The following is a 19,995-nucleotide window of genomic DNA, read 5'->3' on the forward strand; positions in this document are numbered from 1 at the left end:
CCCTCAAGAAGACAAAAGTATGCAAAAGTTTGTACTTGAACAGAGTGCGGTTAGCATTTCAAAGATGTATTCTGCTCAGAAAGATGAAGGTAGATTTGGTATTGAACCCGGGATGCACTAACAGTGACTCATCCTACTTTCTTCTGTTTTCATGGGTCCTGTCAGCTCTGTCTCCAGATCAACTATCTTCCAGTGCATCCACACACTGACACATCTGCAGAGCACAGCTGCAGCAGTGTTTTCATGAAAGAAGTCGCCTATAAGTGACCTTTGTAATCAGCTCAGAAATCAGCAGCACACAATGCTGAGCGGGCGTGTCGGCGTGCAGAGAGACTTACTGTTCATTGACCACAAAGATGCAGTTGTCTTGGGAGGGGATGCCTGACACTGGGTGCTTACAGGTCACCTTCCGTTCGTTGTGGCTGCAGAAAGAGAGAGGAACGAGAGACAAAATTAGTAAGAAAAGGAGAGTTAAGACACATTAAATCACTGCAACATGAAGTGAGAAAAGAACGAAATGAACAGCTGAAAACAGGAGCATATTCAAACTCTGCATCACACCATCACAAACACGCGAAACACACACCTGGAGCGGTGAGTGACACTGAACTTCAGCATTATGTCCTATTTGATCAGAAGGGATGATGTAGTTCTTTAAAAAAAATCCAGTCCCTCCAGAAAATGCAGAAGAAGGAAAAGCAAGTCAGCTAACTGAGCAGACCTCTGAATCCAGTCAAGTCCACAGCAGACTGGAGAAAGTGAGAGTCTGCAGGACAAAAGAGAACTGATAAACTCTCTCCCTCCCTCTCACGGTCACAGTGGCACTTCCTGTATCCCCTTTTGCTTCTCTCTTCCTCCCTCCCTCCAGCAACCTCCTAGACTTACTTCGAGCTAAAGCAAACCTGCCAAAAACTGCAGTTCCAGGAGTGTCCACTAGATGCTGCCCCTAAAGCACATCGGTTTCCATAAAGCCCTATGTTAAGATGTCAAACTGTAAAGCTGAACATGACTACAGCATGGTACAAACAAAAAAAGTTGCGTAAATTGCTCATTTCTTTGATGGAAAATAAAAAGGCTAAGTTTTTTTGTTTTTGTTTTTTTTAGCAACTCAGGCGTTTCTATTAGGATTATTGGGATGTTGATTCAGTTTAAATTGCGATGCTTCAATATTTTTGGGGGGATTTTTAGTTTGCTTTTTTTTAACACCAGACCATGTGAAAAAGTTAGATGATGATGATGATAATGTCTACAGACTATATCAGGAGCCATATTTTCCCATAAAATGCACATTACATGAGTCAGAGAGAAACATTTCACCCTCTGCTGGAGAAAAGTGGTAACTTTTTTCATTCCAGTTTATAAACAAAGTGAAAATGAAGAATTTGAAGTCGAAAAAATGATTTTTTGACAAAGAAACTCAGTTGTGATACTGTCAAAAAAAAAACCCTGATATATCGATTTTCTAATTTTTCTCCCACCCAGTATAATAAGGGACGTGGTCTCTTTGAGCGATGGGCAGGAGCAACATGACAGCTCAAAGCTACTTTTAAAAAATGTTTTCGATGAAATGTTTTAAAAACTATATTTTATTTTATAACCAGAAAAGTTATGAGTCATTTTTCAATCATTCATCTGGTTGTAACTGTGGTACCATAACTGCATGCCTCTGTGATTGTGACACTTAATATCTTTAAGCACCTCTTTGTCAGCACACCTGGCATCAATAATACACCCTCTTCACTGCTACCCGTCTTCCCTCCTCTTTCCTCTTCATACTTTATAATCTACCTTCTATTCATCACACTTTTACTCAAATATTTTCCTCTTCTTTTTTGGCTCTAAAGAGGACCTGAGCACATATAAACAGAAATCTGAGTGATAATCATCACACACACACACACACACTCCTCACTGCATTAAAAGGCAGACTACGGAGGTGAGTGGTTATGATGCTGCCCAGCTGTTTCCGGCTTAATGCAGCAAGATTTAGGCAGAGATGACATCAAAGAAAATCCCACAGATTACACTACAAAAAAAAATATGGGAACACTTTTTTTTGTTTGTTTGTTTGTGTTTTGATTAATCCTCCAGGATTTATAGAGATGGATTAACTCCACAGAGGACGTCTTCATACGTCTGTCACTGATGACACAAACTCCTTCACACTCCAACACTAACAAGACGAGTTCTACCAACTTTCATCTTCAGCCACAGACCCCTGATATTTCCGTTTGTGCATCCTCATTTCCTTCCTTTTCCTCCTCTGCTTGTGGCTTAGTGCCTCCTACCTTAGATGGATATGACATACTTACACCTGAGCTGATGTTCCATATTGTTGGGCTGACACACGTGATGTCAAATCAATCCACAGAAAGTAGTTTGGCATATTTCCCCTCTGCCACTTGACACTGTGGTAAAAACACCAGTGTCCATCTCAGGCTGGGATTGAGAGTGGGGAAATAAGTAAGGGGTAATGTATGGTTATCAAAATGATTTAAGTATACAATTTTAATTAAGTCCACTGTGATGGATATCCATTTTGTTTGGTCTGACCCATTAGCATGCTAATGCTAATTTTCTTGGTATATTGTTCACCAATAATAACGGGATCTAATGATTTTACATCACATTAAAGCCTCACCTTATTCCTCAGAGTTAGCATGATGTGATCAGTTTTCTTCTGGTGTCATGTTAGTGGAAGTCAATAACTGTAATCAAGTAGTTTCAACCAATCAGAATCAAGCATCTCACACGGGTAATTACACAGCCCGAGGAGCTACTGAAACATCTCTGATAGCAAAAACGTACGACAGGAAGCTAAAGTGCAATGATTTGGACACTCCAGATGAGTCACAGGTCTTAAAAGCCTGTGCGTCTGCATGACAGCTCCTTCAACAAGCCTCCTCCCCTTGAGATGCAATTTGATTTCACTGCACCCCCTTGTAGGATACCTCATTAAAAAAAGAAACATCGTTCAAGGTGGTGCACTGAGATCAATTTCCAGGTTCTAGACCATACCCTGAAGGCGAGGAGGTACAGAAAGAGTCGAGAAAAGCGTCTTTAACATATAATAATCTTCTGTTTTTCAAGTTAGCTGCAGTCCCTCTTAAATAGGAAGAGTTGTAACAGTCTTTTAAAAGTGATTATGACTCAAAAACAACAGGATATCATAAGCAACATACTCAGAAGCTTTCCTCTTTATCTAATGCACACCATCTACCGACAGAGCAACAAGCTCTCAGCTTTTCTGTCGGGTTGTTTCAACCAACTAAAGAACAGTCTGTGAATACAGATGCAAGAAGTTCAGACACACAAACACACACACACACACGCCGGTCCGTTTTTAGGCCAGACTCCATACAGGCACAGGAGGTGACGCAGATGCTGACAGAGTGAAAAAGAGAAAGAATAGAGCTGTTTCCTTCCTTTTACACGTCACCATAAATCCCAACGCAGTGTTAGTACACACACCAAGACACACACACACACACCCACACTTGCACACACAGTCTGTTTAGGACGGCAGCAGAGGAAAATGCTCTATTTTTTTACCCCCACACACTAAATTATAAACTAATTCTGGCTTTAAGAGAAGTGTTTGATTGTCAACTCGGAGCAAAAAACAAAGTAACTGAGCCAAAAATCATAGCTTCCAAATACAAACATACTTTTGTGTGTTTTGTGTTTTTAATTTGGTCCTATTTTTGTCCACAGAGAACAGAGCCTCTCTAAGGAACCCTCTTTTATTTAGTGCTGTACAACTGTTGCTGCTGAAATGTCAGTTAAAGTCAGAAAAAAAGCCTAAGTTACTATTTGGAAACTATTTCCTGGGAGGGAGTCAGACTTATGTGATTTATCTAAAATAATTATGCAATTATAATCAATTATGTTTTGAAATTAAATTATTCCTTGTACTTTTCTCCAACAAGTTGTTTGTAATCTTAAACCCAGGTCCCCCGAACAAAAAGGTGCGTGTCCTCACACCTGAGAGAGGATCCTTAAATAAACCCCATATCTCTCTGGGGGGGTCAGCATGTGTGGGAGGCAGATGGAGGTCGAGTGTGTTCACCGTTTTCACACCCACATCACACACACACACACACACACACACACACACACACACACACACACACACACACACGCAGAAAAAGTGGGAGTGTGGTAAAAACTTAAAGAAAAGGCTGTTGAAATTTGTTCTGTCTTGTAAAGTCTGACAAACTCGTTTTGAGGATAAAAGACGAGTCGGATGGAAAGATCAGAAACTGCCTTTGATAACAAGATGGCTGTGAAAAAAAACAAGTAGTGAATAAACCAACAGGGTGCTTTCAGCAGGCTTTCAGCCCCAACTTAAAGCGGTATTTCAAACCATCATTACGCTCAGTTTCAGATCTACGGTGAGACAAATTGCAGCAGCATGTTGAGCAGCTGGACTCTGCTTGAACTGAGCATTATTTGATTTTAACCGCAGGCCTTTTTGATGCTCAGGGGAGATGGAACAGGAGAGGTAATGTGAGTCATCTTTAGTCATCACAGAGAGTGCAGAGGTTCATTTCCTCGTTAGAGAAACCTTAACAAGAGGAACAAACATAACCAACAGGAAATAGACCATTCAGACCGCGGCTGCAGATTTCAACATTACGTCAACTTTTTTATCACTGAAAAATAAAATGATAAGGTAGTATAAACTGATGTCAGCAGGCTATTTTATACTGCTCAGCACAAGCTGTAGTTTTCTGGTTATGAGTTAGGCTAATTTAAATACTGCTTCTTTCAAAATGTCCTTTGCATGACCCACACAAACAAAATCAAACTACAAAGATTGCTTTTATCAGACCGACCTTTGCATAAAATGTTTTGGGTGCAATTGAAATCCATTTCCTATGTCAGCGTCTGTTGTTGATATATCTTTAATTAAATTATTATATGTCATGAACACAGCTGCAGAAATTGAAGGTATGCTAACATGTTTGAAGTCTCTGCAGAGTGTTTTCGCTGACTCAAACTCTGGGATATTTGTAGCAAAGCTAGTGTGGACTGTGTTTCAGAGTATGTAGCCCTCGTGTTTGTAAGTTTGCTTCCAGATGTTAGGAACAAAAAGGAGAAGTAAACGAGGTATCACATTTGAAGCTGTTGACACTTATTTAAAAGTTTGGTTTTATTCTCTGCTCTTTTGAACCCTGTAGACCCAAACAGCCAATCAGTGCACTGGACGAGGAACATGTTTTTTTTTTTCCATCTTTGAAAAACAGGGGTGAAAAGAGATTTCAGCCAAAGTCAAATCAACAGTAAAAGTGCTGTCTCGAATTTTTTCTGAAAGTGCTGAGTACTTATTTTTAAATTAATGGGAATGTGGAGCAAGGAGGGTCAAAAACATGTCACCTCTAAATAATGTCAGCAAAGATTCTCTGTTGAAGTTTAACCATCAGGAAAGCATTAATGTAAGAAGAGATTTTCTGACACATACTTAAGTTGAAGCTCCGAAATATTTTTGTCTCCTCTTTGATTTTGTTTTGAAATTTGTAGACGATCCCTAAATCAAGTCACAGCCTGTTGTGCAAAGAGAGTTCATGATGAAATGTTTGTTTGCAGAGCGGTTTCTACTGATCAAAAGTCAGGTTGTGGCTCACATTTGACCCGACTGTGGTTGGAAAAAGGTGCCAGAATTTCAAATTATATGTTTTCTGATGATTTGTTGACCTGTTTCTGAGTGCTTGTTGTGATTTCAGCATGAGCTCTTCGTTAGTTCACTTGATCAATGGATCAGAGATGTCAGCCAATCAGCTGCAGATACAGTGTTAAAGGACATCTTGGATCTTTTTTGCTTTTCAGTTTTTCTTTTTTTGGTCAGTACTGATGCATTATACAAGTAGAAGTTCTGGTTTTGAAGACTTCAAGTACATAAAAAAGCTACTCAAATACAGAACTTAAATAAATGTGATTTGTTATTTCTACCCCTGGCATTAAAGGCTTTTGAAAAGAGTGAAACTCAAGTTTACACTTTTCATTCATAAGTAAACTTAGCACAAAAAGTAATGAAAGCTGTGTTTGGAAGATTATTTCTTTGTTGCAACAATGCTTCTGCAAATTAATATTTTAACGTTGGATATCAGGCAGCTGATAGACTGCATCAGGAATTTAAAACAAGAGTGCAGAATAAGCTGCGGTCATGACAAATGTTTTATGGTGCAACCCACAAACTCAACTCTGCTGCTGCCTCATGCCACAAACGCATGTTCCTCACAAATGTGGCATTATTTAAAAGGGAAACAGGCTTTCCAGTGGTTAAAGATTTATTACCAAGAAGCATTGCTTTGAAAATTAAATAATCTAAACAATAAAATACTTTTTATGCTATGTTAAAATGAGCTAAATAGTTTGGCAGAGTTGACTCCATCTGCAGCGGTTGTATTCAGATGGTTTCTCAGCAAAGGGGCTGAGCAGAGTGTGATCTCCTGTGGGTAATGCACTCATTATTGCCAGTTACCGTATAAAGCCACACTTTAACAAAACATAACTATCCTCTCAGCTGTCTTGTGTGATACTGAATCTGCTGGCTGCAGTCACGAATGTTGAAAATAACTCCACAGAAATAATCCCTTTTAGTCTTGATGGTACTGTTTGCTTTCATAGGTCATGTGGAGGCATCAGTATTAAATTAAATCTGTTGTATAACTCTTAATGGGAGCTTTAAACTTTGGTAAATCTCCCATTTACTTGTTTGTCATCATTCAATCATTTTATTTTAAATGTGTGAGCCAATGTTACATATTTATCACTTCAGATTTGAGTCCAGCATCATATTTGAGATCAAAGCACAGTGCTCCTTAATAGTGGGGGTGGATTAGAGACACACTGTGAGTGGCAGAGTTGTAGTATAAAACCATGATTTAAGGATAATTGACTTCACCATAAAGCCAGAAGCTTTCTAGCAAAGTCACACTCTAGCTGCTTTGTACTGGATTATTCCCTCTTCCTGCATGATGCCAAGAAAGCAAACACAGAGCTCGAATGGTTGTTTCAGCAAACTGTAGACGGTGTGCACAAGCGTCAGGATGCATGTTGTTTCATGTCACAGTAAACACGTCGTGATCTCTGTCACCTCGAGGCTTCGCTACAGTACTGAACACACTCTGCAGCAGTCAGTGATTTCACCTGGGAGACCCTGAAGGGCTCGAGAAATGAGGCTGTCTCAGAGAGACAGGCCACCAGGTTGGTGATGTGGTGAGAAAATAACGAAGATCCAGGAAGGAGAGCGAAAAAAAAGAGGAGGAGGTGAGAAATAAACTGTAAATAAGGGAGGCCAAGACTAATAAATGGAATAAACAAAGACACGGAGAGTGCCAACTCACAGCAGCTTCCTGGTCTGGTTCCAGGCCTTTCCCATTCACTTGTAGAGGTATTAAAAAATAATGGGATGGAGGAGGTGTAAGAGGAGGAAAAACAAGGAAGGAAGGAGGGGGGATGCTAAACTCTCTGCTGCAGTAAGGTCTGTTTATTTAACAGAGTCGTGTTTAGTCTGTTTTATGGGTTCTGTTGTTTTTCAGGAATCTTTTACAATTTTGGGGAATCTGAGAATCCTTCTGTACATCCATCCATTATCTATACAGCTTTGCTTTTTTAGCTTCCCGTGGCTACGGGCTTTTTCTAGCTGTCTTTAAGTGCATGAGTGATGAGCATGTTTTAGGATTTTGTGCCTTTTAAACAGCAACAACCACTGCGGAGCCAACACACAAACCTTGTCTTATCATTTTCTTGTGATGTAATGTTTACAAAAATCAAAGGAAAATGCAATTTTGAGAATCGGAGTTCAAAAAGCTGAATACATCCATGTATTTTCATACATCTGCTGTTTTCTGATGCAAATTCCAACCTAATTAAAAAAGACCCCAAAATCAACCAAGGTGATATGTACACATCAGTCTGTTGGTATTTACAACATGATGATGACGATGACCACAGGTGGCTGCTGCATCAAACGGTCTTGAATAAAGGCTGATATTCGTCTTCTGTACCCTCTTTTTTTGGAGTTTCCCTATTCTGAATGCAATCATGGTGCGGGATGTTTCAGCACTTGTGTGATGAATGTGATGTCAGTGCTTTTTGAGGCTGTACAAGTGAGATAATTTTTCTTGATTGTTTGTAACTGTGATTTTGCATTTGTACAATTAATTAATTAATTAATTTTATCTTAAGTTATTTTTTCTGTCTTTTTATGTCTTTAATCAGAGACTTAATGGATAGAGTAAGAAACAGGGTGAGAGTTGGAATTGAACATACAACAGGTAAAGTGCCATAATCATCAGATTCTCACATTTCCTAACCCCACCTTGTGTGATGGCTGCAACTTCGGCATGCTGATGTCATGATCTGTGTCGACCTGGTGGTTTGCGCCTGTTATTAAGCTATCAAAAAAAATAAACTAAACTTTGAGGCTCTTCTCTTGTCTAACTACTGGCTACATGTGAGAAAGGAGTTTCCCACCTTGGCTGACAGAGCCCTGAAATGTCTTGTCTTTTTTGCTACAACCTACTTGTGTGAGTCTGGCTTTTGTATGTCAATAATTTCCCATTCTACACAAATGTGATAGTAATTGAAAACCGTCCAAACATCAAACTTTGGAGAGACATGCAGATCACGTCAGTATTGGTGTCGGTCCGTCGAAGACCATATCTAGACGTCAAAGCAACGTGCAAAATGGGTACAAATTTTGACTTCTAAATCGGACCATTTTTGGACATTGTAATGACATTAGGCATTTGGACATCATCTGAAGACCAAATCTAGACGTCAATGCGACGTTCACAATGGATCTAAACATTCAGACGTCATTAGTAGACCTTTTTTAGACATTAATCCGACCTTCACACAATGTCTGAAAAAGACACAATGAAAGCTTTCATTCTGCACCATCAGGAGACCTGATCTGGACGTCAAAAATTATGTTATATATACGTCATTTCAATGTCACATTCTGCAGTGGGAAGTGAATAACAGTAAGGAAATAAAATTCTTAAAATTGAAATTAAGAATTAAAGTTGAAATTTCATTACATATTTTGAAACATTGTATGTTGGTTTCCAAAGGGGGTTCCCAGCCAGAAGCAAATGCTGTGTTGGGGGTCTCAGCATAGTAAAGTTTGGGAACCTCTGACCTAAACCACTAGGCCAACTCGCTGCAATCAATTCATTAATTTCAAAGTCGTCTAATGTGTTCCTTGCCGCACAAGCCACTACACCTGTAATGAGCTTCAGATATATTAGCATCCAACCGGGGGAAGTGGACTGTAGATGGCGCCCTCTGCTGTTTGAACCTAATTTCTGATACATTTTTCATCTCATGAATTTGAATCTTCCCAAAGTGATTTTCACTGAGGTACAGTAACAACCTTTTTTATACTCTGTGTGTGACGCAGCAAAGGGTAACACAAACAGTCATGCCACTTACGCACACACACACACACACACACACACACACACACACACACAAACACACGCGTGCACACACAATCTATGAACAATAGAACAATGATCGCCTGATTCTGTTCATGTGAAATGTCAGCTCATGTTTAATGTCATTAATCCTCTGAGTGGACCAACGTGCTCTGCTTGAAATGCCATGTGAAAAAGTCGCCCTGTGGTCAGATGACTAAGTGTGTGTCCATGTGAGTGTGTGTGTGTGTGTGTGCTGACCACAGTTCCCCTCCCTCCCTCCTCCTCCTCCCTGCAGAGCGGCTGCCATTCAGCATCCCTCCCTCCGGCCAGGTCCCTAACCTTTCAGAAAGGCCACCAGCTCGGAAACTTCCCACCCCTTTTCTTTCTTCCTCCTTCTTCTGTCTCTCACTTTCCTCACCCTGTTTCTTAGTTTTCTGGCCAGTCTTTCTTCCTCCTGCCCCTTCCTGACCTTTTCCCTCCTTTTTTCTCCACCATCTCATTTAGGCCTCAGCTGCTCCTCTTCCTGCCCTCTGACCTTTTTCTTAGCTGCCTCTTTTCTGCAGTCGTCTCGTGCACCAGCCTTCACAGGTTACTGATGTTTGAGCACCTCCCGCTTAAATAGGAGAGACAAACACCATTACTCAATGCTAAACTTAAAGGTCCATCGATAAATGATTCATTGTTTGCTTTCTTTGTCTAGTCTGGAAAGAATCAAATGTTCTTGTCGATTTCAAAGTCAACCACAGGAAGACAGCAGAAACCTCATTCTGAAAACAAAAAGCATCTTTTATGGGTGTTTTGTATATTCTGGGTTTTATATGATTTCATAAACAAAGTGCAGCATTTGGCATTACATGGGTACATCTATAATAATGTTTAAGACTTACACAACTCCTCTCCTCCCATCCTTCTCCCCTGTGCTAAAAATAAACAGCCTGAAGCATCGATTTTTCCTTATCTTCCATTACACGTTCTACCTAATAGGCTCATCACATCAGGTGTGTGTGCTGGCATTTGATGTGTGTTTCTGTGTGTTAGCCCTGCACAGTGATGCCATTTTGTCCATGTATGTGTATTTTCACAGTAACAACAGTCCAATCTTTCATCATTACACTTTCTGCTCACTTTTTCTGTGAATTAAGACACACAAAACAGCACACAGATCAAACCATATCATAAAAATTAAATATTTTTTTCTTACAACAAATTTCTGTTTTTACTTCCAATCACGCAAAATCTCCTTTTTTTGAGAAGTTTAGTTTCAGCTGGCTTTGTGGTGCCATAAAGACAGGATGTGGCATCATAAATGATTGCTGTGCTAATGAATCAGGCTCCTGAAGTTTGTTTCACTTTTACTAGATTAGAATAGAGGAGTTTATTGACCAAGGGGCAACTTCAAGCTAAGATAAATGAGGCCAATGAGGATGTGCTAAACACTGCAGTTCCTTAAGTATCCACTTGAGGCAGGTTCTACAAGCACCAAAAATTTTAGTTTGCTTTTTTAACAACAGACCATGTTAAAAAGTTAAATGATGATAATGTCTACTGACTATACCAGGAGCCATATTTTCCCATTAAATGCACATTACATGTGTCAGAGAGAAACATTTTACCCTCTGCTGGAGAAAAGTAGTAACTTTTTTCAAATCCAGTTAATAAAAAAAGACCGAAATGAAAAATATGTTGAGTTGAAAAAAAAAATTGACAAAGAATCCAGATTTTGATATTGTCAAACAAAAAAATCCAAATATATCATTTTTTGTTTTTTTCTCCCACCCCTACCAGACAACATTGTAGAAAATATATATGATTTTGATCCAAAATCAGGCATTAACAGGAGACAAAAATCATGCTAAGTGAAGAGCTTCTCATGAAGACTTCACATGAGGGAGGTCCCACCAAACCTTCTGCAACACCAGCCCCTTTAACACTTCCCCAAAGGTGCCACTAATTTAATAAACCTCGAAAAAAAAAGAGAAAGGTCTGTTTTGTGGAAAATTTGATTGATTTTAGTTTTTAGTTTTATTATTACATCAACAGATTAGTTTGTATCAAGATTAAACAAAATATGCCTCATCTCCACCTATTTACCTCATGCTAAGTCAAACAATTTTAGGATGAGTTCAGCATTTCATGTATGGCATCTGTTCACGATAGTCTTTAAAACTTCAGAAAAAGATGGCTGGTGTCACAGAGGCTATGTCCACCTATTATCCAGACTACAGTCCAGACCTGAGGGTTCCTTCACATTTCATCAGGAAGTTTAATTCATGTTTTGGTCAGTGTAGGGAGAGTGATATCAGTCCTGCTACTTCATCTGCCAAAATAGCTTCATATTAGAGCCCATAACCACAGTATTTTGGCTTCACCCTTCACATTAGGAAGCAATGGAGTTATACCATGAGTAGTTAGATACAGGCAATGTTGTGAGGTCATTCCATATTGTCCAGTGCGTTCTCCCACTCTCCTATTCCTCTACTCAGATCATACAACATTTTGATAGTGCAAATATTTGTTCTACTTTTCAGTGATGTTGATGCCTAAAAGTTGCGTGCTTCCACTGAATACTGTTTTAATGTCAATAAAGGCTTTTTATTTCCGCTCTTGACTAAATGAATGATGGCAGGATGTAAAACATATGATGATTAATATCATTTGGAAGCAACAGCCCCAGATAAATAACATAAATTGGGCAAAACTGCTTTAAATCTTCAGGTTGGCAAATAAAAGCTGAGTCTGACAAAGTGAGTTTTTGTCACCTCACTGCAGGTGAACAACAGTCCAGAATCTTCTTTCCACCACTGCTCATGCTTCACCGGTGCTCCGCTGCAGCTCTACCTCAGACACCAACCAGGCTTGTCGAGTTAAAGTGCTGTTCCACTCACACAAAGCCCCGCGGAAGAGCGTGCCAACACATTCAACCAGCAACAAGCCAAAGCTGCTTTCGAACACAGAGGCCCGGCAGCACGGCAAATCGCCTTTTTGTTGCTCAATCAGAAAGCAATTCGTCTCTCACAACATTAGGACTGGAAGAGTCTTAATCAGGTTAGCAGAGTGACACGCTGTGCTGCTGGACACGTCTGCCTACCTGTGGGTGAGGTCTGAGGTCTGCACTGCATACATGAATAAGAATGAGAGGCAGTCGTGCAGTGTGATTCAATTTGAATTCAGGGTCATTCGTCAAACAGCGAGAAAAGTACACAACCAAGTTCTGGATGAAAAGCTGCCTTGTGTTTCAAATAGCAGTGGGAGTGATTATGAATTAGGAAAGAAATGTTGAGGGAGATCTACTGAGTAAGTATAGAATCTGTCTTGCTTACCATTTTATTTCATGAAACAAAAAAAATCCACTAACTTATGCCAGTGTTGCACTTAAGAGTTACAAGTAGCTTAAACCTTCTAGAATAACAATCAGCTAGTCTGAATAATTAATGCTAGCTAAAAATTTTTGCTATATACTGTCCTTTAATGTATAAGTGAAGCAAGTCAAGGAATGGACAATACAGTCACACAAACATAGAGAAACAAATTTATGGCAATTCCTTTCTGCCCCCCGGAGCCAGTTTGTGTAAGTTTCTATCCCTTCCCACAAAACAAGCAGCTGTTGTCACAGAAAACTACCACAAAACATCAACTTTGGCTCAACCTTCTGCACTGGCAAGCAGACAGACAGTCAAAGACTAACATTGTGTATCAATATGTGTTCCTGAACACTCCTGTTTGCTATTTTTAACACAGAAGGGCGCTCAAACTGACACTTAGGTAATTTTCAGCATGCTAAGTATCCAGATGGTGTGCTCAGAACAGCCGAAGAGTTTGGTGAGCATTCAACTAAACTTCTAACCCTTAAGGAGGAGGTGTTTTAACATGGGCAGAGTTTTATTCTGTGGTAGTTGTATTTTGGAGTAATCCTGTTATGTGACTGCAGGTTGCTCTAAGAGACTTATTCAAAAAGTTGCAGGAGAATATTGCGAGAGGGATGAAAGCTCGCCCAATTTGTGACATCACAGATTGCTGGGCGACACAAAGCCTGAATATAAGCATAAAAATGCCTTTCTAACACAATCTTACATCTAGACTATGGCTTTCAAATCCTGTGATCCAGAGTTCACACACAAGCCAGAGTAAATAACAGCACATCAAACTGAATTTTAAACAACCTAGCAGTATCAGTCTGTTTGCAATAGTGTCGTGCCTGTATGAAACTGCATATCAAACAGAGGGGAGAAGAAAAAGAGGAGGATGTAGACAGGAAAGAGAAGGAGAAGAAGAATTGTAAGAAACATTACCCAGCATTGCCACCAAAGAAGATAATTGAGCATTTCCAAAAACATAACTTAAACTTGTTATTGTTAAAGACACAGCAACATGTTTTCATATTTGACCAGGGGGAAGGGATAATCACAGACCCAGTGATTTAAATGATCCCAATAGTCCATCTTCAATAGATTTTTACTTTGATCATAGAAAGCTTTTCCTCTTTTCACTGCATTTCTGCATTGCATGTTTTAGGCACTGACTTCCAGGACTCAGTCTGCATCAGAGATTGAGAGATGAAAGGGAACACCCAGACTAGATTATTGATTAGAAAAAGAACTGTTTCAATCATGTTCATTTTTTCTTATAGGAATAATACTCTACTGATTCATTCATTTGGTTGTATGTGCGTTCACTTGTATGCACAATCACGTTAGCATCACATCAGTTCCTGTTGGTGTGTCCAAAACCATGAATTGTGAGTTTAGTCTTTTAAATTCAACAGCTAAGAAAGGCAAAAGCTGTGTGTTACATGTGAGATAAACAAAAGAAGCACATTTAACATACATATGCACCCATAGAAATAAGTAAGATGCTCAAGTTAGCCTAAGGTATACTGAAACATAACTGGTAGCTAAGTGCTAGCTTACATTAACCTAAAGGTGACTGAGCCACTAGGGCCAATATGTTAGGTCTGCTAGCTGTGGATGGATTACAGTTTTTTCAATAGACGCCTGCAATGATCCCGCTAAAGCTAAGCTAACGCCAACAGGATCAGTCGTACTCCAAAGTTAGCAAATGAAATGGGTTTTCTACACATCCAAAAAGATCTGACACACTTAGTTCAGGTTCTTTTAGCCAACAACTTGGGTAATATAGGGAGAAATTTCATCCTAACTTAGCAGCCCCTTTCATGTGAGTTCACCTTTTAAAGACAAACTTTTACATGCCAAAGCATGAAACAGGTGTGACTTACACCAATAACTACAAGGAGTGAAATCCAACATACCCTGAGTTTCAGGACCTTCGCTTCATGCTAGTGTGCTGATTTAGCTTAATAGGACACTTAATGGGATGAAGACGTCACTGAAAGAGCAGTGTGACATTAAAGGGAAATATATCTAGGGGAGGAAAACTATGTTTTCCTGCTGGGAGATTTTATACACATGCAGGCTATGTTAGGAAGAAGTTGAACCCTCAAGGTGATTAGCGTACAATACAGACTCAGGCTGTATGAAAAGTTCAAATCCACACATTATATAAGCTTTAAAGCTCCATGACTGACACTTTAACCTGGTGATATGATTAAGCCTTAAGGGCTGTTTCAAACCCTGAAAGTCCCATTACAACCAGCTACTATAAAGACCTCCTAATGCCTCAAACTGTCTGCATCTCTCTTACCATTCTGAAATCATATGAGCTGAAAAATGTCAGATTTGTCATGTTAACATCTCTCCAAACAATCAGCTGTGAACAGTATTTGGTGCACATTTTGCACCTCTGAATGCTTTTCAGAAATAATGACCTTGAGTTATATAATAGCTAAAAACAAACCCTGAGGACCAGAGCCGAAGCACAGAGCACATCACTCATATCACTACCAGACTCCTGTATTGGCTCCCACGTTGCTATTGGTAACAGCGACAGATGGCTGATGGGATTGAGATTGTGATGAAGGTCCCCGGAGTCGATTGCGATCAGCCGGGCGCAGATTCCACCAGAGACAATCCAAATCTGGTGAAAATCTGAGAGGAACAGCAGCCACTCTCTCTCTGTCTGTGTCTCTCCCTGTTATCATCGTCATCATCATCATCCTCACCATCATCGCCATCAGCTGCCGATAACCTAGACGCCCACTGCCTCTCAGTGCATGAAAAGGACAGTAATTTCCTCCTCCTCCTGGCCTTTAGCCAGACAAAAAAATACCCACTCGTTTTACATTTTCACACTTTAAGTGTTTGGCTGACAGGAAGCTCCCATCCACAGCAGCTGGAGAGAACGCTCCAGGACCTCCTATTAATAATCCATAACAGTGAATGGCTGTGCATGAGCATGTAGCTGCCGAATGAAGTCATATACATTATGCACAGAGCACTTCAAACTTTTTCTCCTCACAGATGTAGTGAGTCTCATTACTTGGGCCACATGCAGCATTTTAACCCTTTTGCAGAGCAGAGGAGACACCTACTGACCACTGAGCAGGGCTCATGCTCACAGGTGCTGCCAATCAGGCCCCTCATTATTAACAGTGGGAGAAAAAATTGAAAATCAATATATCAGGATTTTTCGTTTGACAATATCAAAATCTGAATTCTTTGTCAAAAAAAACTTTTTTTTTCCCAAATTCAAATCCTTCATTTCAGTCTTTGTTTACAAACCGGATTGGAAAAAAGTTACCACTTTTCTCCAGCAGAGGGTGAAGTGTTTCTCTCTGACTCTAGTGATGGGTATTTCATGAGAAAAAAATGGCTCCTGATACAGTCTGTAGACATTAAGGATGCAAGATATATTGGTATCAATATCGATATTGGATGATTTGTAAAAGTGGGCCGATATTTACTCGTTAGCTGCCGGCCATTTTCAAAGCATCTTGAACAATCTTTCAAGACCCAAATAATATTGTTTTCTATGACTATCTAAACACCAAAACTACCTAAGAAGGGTGGACTCTCATTTTTTTAGATTGTTTTTTTCTTTTCTTTTTTTCTTTCAACCAATGTTGATATTGGTAAATATCGGTTATCAACCAAAACAGCAATATTAATATCGCATATCAGTAACCTTTTCACACCGTCTAGTATTAAAAAAGCAAACTAAAGATCGACTAACAAGACACTGAGGCATAAAAATGAACTGTAAGACTGTGCAGCAATTATTATACCTCTTACAATACTCGCTGCTTTTATGTGCTCATATTTTCATGTTTTCATCATACAAGGAGTAGATTTACTTCTTTCCAAACATGTTTGCTATAAACTCAGCTAATCCATTTTTGATTTGGCTTTTATTTTGGCAGACAGTTCTTGGCCCAGCTTAACCTCATCTGAAACTTCTAGGAAGAATGCCAAAATATCAAACTCTGGTTAACCAACACTAACATTACATCAGTTGTGTAGGTAATCTGGCCAAATTTCAGCATGAAAAAACAAGAGAAGCACATGCATAGAGGAAGACATGGAAGTCCAACACCAATGAAATGATAATGTCTTCTATATATGTGTAAGTACTGAACAGAAAAGGTAAAGAGGATGTTTTAGCCTCCAAAAATTCAGATTTCAGAGTTAATATTCTCATACTTTTTTAATTTAACGAGGAAAGAAACCCAGAATGATTGGACTGCCAACTTTTCCATATGATCTAAACTACTCCAGAACAGCAGTGACACAAACACAGCTCTACAAAGGGCTGTGGGTTTGTTTATGAGCTGTCTCTCTGTCACCCTGGATTCACGTGTTGACGATGACAAGAAAGGTGTCTACATATTGGAAATTCGAAGTGAACACTTGGAGAGACAAAACAGCTGCAAGATGGTGGGAAAACTTTGGAACAGCATTTGCAGAGATGAGATTTTACATGCTATCCAAAAGTAACTGTTCAAGTAACGCTAACCTAGATTATTTTGAGGAATGAAATGCACCATACTCTTTGTAGAAACTAAATCAAAGACACGGGAGTCGAATGAAACAACAAACACCTGTTCCTAACCTTCAAGGATAAATCTCTGTATGCTAAATTATGACATCAAGGATTTTTCAATTTTTATGCAAATTTAACTGAGCACGGATGGATTAAACATCTGTTTTATAGAGTCCCCTTCAAATGATAAGCAGCCATATGTCCACCATACAAAACAGGACTATAATACATTAAAAGACCGCAGTTTATGAGTATAAAGGGAAATATTTGTTATGATCAACCTTAATCATAACTTTATTGGGGAGAAAATCTATAACTAAACACCCCTGCCTCTGAATCCTGACAAATACAAGGTCCCATTGGTGTGAAACTCTTGTACAGAATCTAATGGAGGCCTGTCCCGACTTGTTAAAACCCCCCACTAGACTTAGATAATTAGCTCAGCGCTTAATGTGTTTGTAGCCAATAAAAGAAGACTGAATATGACAGGGATGCATTTGTGTGTACACAAGCAGAATGCAGCAGCCTTCGCTCCAGCAGGAGGTGAACATGTGAGGAAGAGGAATAAGAAAAAACAGCAGGAGGAAGATGGACACAGAGACAGGAGACACTCTTCAGGATGTGTGGATGTATACATTGTGAGCTCTACAACCCCTCACTTGCACATACAGAGAGCTCTGCTGTGAGGATGCAGAGGCGCAAATAAGCAGCGACACAAACAGGTCACTCAAACGCTCGGGACGCTGAGAGTCAAGCCTCGAGTCCTCCAGTCCTGCAGTGACGTGGCGGAAAAAGAACTAGTTTGCTGCTTATGTCAAGATTGGTTTCTGAGTCACTCTGTGTCAACTTGTTTATCAAAAAGCTTGCTCAGATTCAGACCGGAGCAACAGCAGCGCTATTTCTGTCGCAGTAATGGACGCTCTCCACTGCTCTTCCTGTTTTCTCTGATTCTCTGTAATTGGCAAAGTTTCCTCTGATTTCAACTTCCTTCATCAACTTGAACAACCTCCACTCCTCTTCCTCGCAGACATCAGAGCTCCATGTGTCAGCTCAGTCATCAACATCTCACTGCTGCAGCGGGACAACGTTCTGCATGAGCCAGAATACCAAACAGAAAATGTACAAAATGCTTCTTTGCATGCAAATGTGTGTTTTTGTATTTGTGTTTTGTGTAGAGAGATAAAGAATGATTAGTTAGTACACAGCTCTGACAAACAGGTGAACAGATTAAGCGTCTGCTGAAACAGATGGATCAAGTTTCTCATTCATTTAATGACACAAACAAAAAACAGACATCTGACGTGGATGAAAATATAAACTCTCTGGTTGATGAGCATAAACAGTGGGTGTAACTAAAAGATAGTTTCATTGATAAATAAATTTAATCTCTTTTTGTCTTTTTCTTTTTACATTATTTGTCACTGGGTTTACTCCAGAATCCTGTTGGTTCAAGCAACTGATGTGCATTAATTACCTCTGTGCAATACCCATAGTTTGTGTCATTATTTGTGCAATAACCCATAACTAATGTTATTATAAATATAGGATATATATTTCATTTATTTTTATATTTTTTTATATACTTAGACTTATATTTTGTATTTTTACTGTTTTTTGATAGTTTTTTTCAATGGGAGTAGCTGTAAACAAAATAAGAAAAAAAAATTCCCCCAGGGAATCAAAAAGTTTATCTGAATCTGATTTTTTTTTGTTGTTGTTGTTTTTTTTGTGTCATTTATGGAAGATTAACTCCTTGTAATGTTTCTTAAAATGTCAGGTCATAAAATATTGGTTTATGGATCAGAAAAAATGAGCAGCTTACATTAAAACATCTCACAAACCAAACCTTCAGACTCATTTTCAACTATTTGACGGAAATATGACCAATTTGGTGTCATTTTCATGATTTAATTTGCATCCTAGATGAAAAATAATCCCAATTTCTGACTTCTTATGACTGTGGTAATAAAGAAAAAAAAAACACACAAAAAAAAAAATCATGTCAAAATCTGTAGGGGAATAATGGATCTAAAAGTTTATCAATTTAAAAGAAAAACTAGTGAGTATGTATGTCTACATATCAATTAATGGAGATTTAGGATCTATTGTCATTCAAAAGATGGTAAATATACATTTTAACATTTAAAATACATCCTCTTAAGGCAAAAGTAGGCATAATATAAAGACTCCAATTAGATGTATGTTGTGGTTTTGTGACTCTTTAAGCAGAAATGAAATCATATTTTAAGTTTTTTACAATTATTAGGCAGCAAAAAGAGATATTTTTCATTTTCAGGCAGTAAAAATCAAGAAAGTAAATCCTTTATGCATTTCAGTAACAGAAACAACAGCCAATAGACAGCACATCCATACATTTCATCATTCTACACACCATATCCAAAAAAGACGATTGTGCTTATCCATTTTGTACCTTAAGGGATTCAGTCCGGTTATATCCTAAATCCTCATCCTCACAGCCGGTGTATGAAACAAGACACAGAGACAAATTTGCAGCACTGATCAAGAGATACATGATGAAATATCCTGCATAAGCATAAACAACCTGTGACAGTCGGTCCAGCCTCTGAAGAGATATTAGCTGCTGTTAGGAAATTGCACCTCTGATTCACTCAGCTGTAACAGCACACAAACAGCTCGGAGCCACGGTGAG

The 19,995-nt window shown here is 39.1% G+C and overlaps 1 protein-coding gene across 7 annotated transcripts in view; it reads right to left on the reverse strand.

Moving 5' to 3' along the window:
- The window catches only part of LOC141810783 (pleckstrin homology domain-containing family A member 5-like), a 252,612-nt gene that overhangs the window by 90,063 nt on the left and 142,554 nt on the right, over positions 1-19,995 (reverse strand). For 5 of the 7 annotated variants that reach the window (XM_074698593.1, XM_074698598.1, XM_074698596.1 and 2 more), the window contains one exon: positions 339-422. In XM_074698593.1, coding sequence (XP_074554694.1) covers positions 339-422 — 84 coding nt within the window. Of the gene's footprint in view, positions 1-338; positions 423-586; positions 634-19,995 lie in introns of those variants that run through there. The other 2 variants (XM_074698597.1, XM_074698594.1) reach the window with 1 other exon arrangement.

Source organism: Halichoeres trimaculatus, unplaced genomic scaffold (genome assembly GCF_033239565.1).
Source record: "Halichoeres trimaculatus isolate MK-OKI-2021-1 unplaced genomic scaffold, fHalTri1.1 fHalTri1_scaffold_21, whole genome shotgun sequence".
Taxonomy (NCBI): Eukaryota; Metazoa; Chordata; class Actinopteri; order Labriformes; family Labridae; genus Halichoeres; species Halichoeres trimaculatus.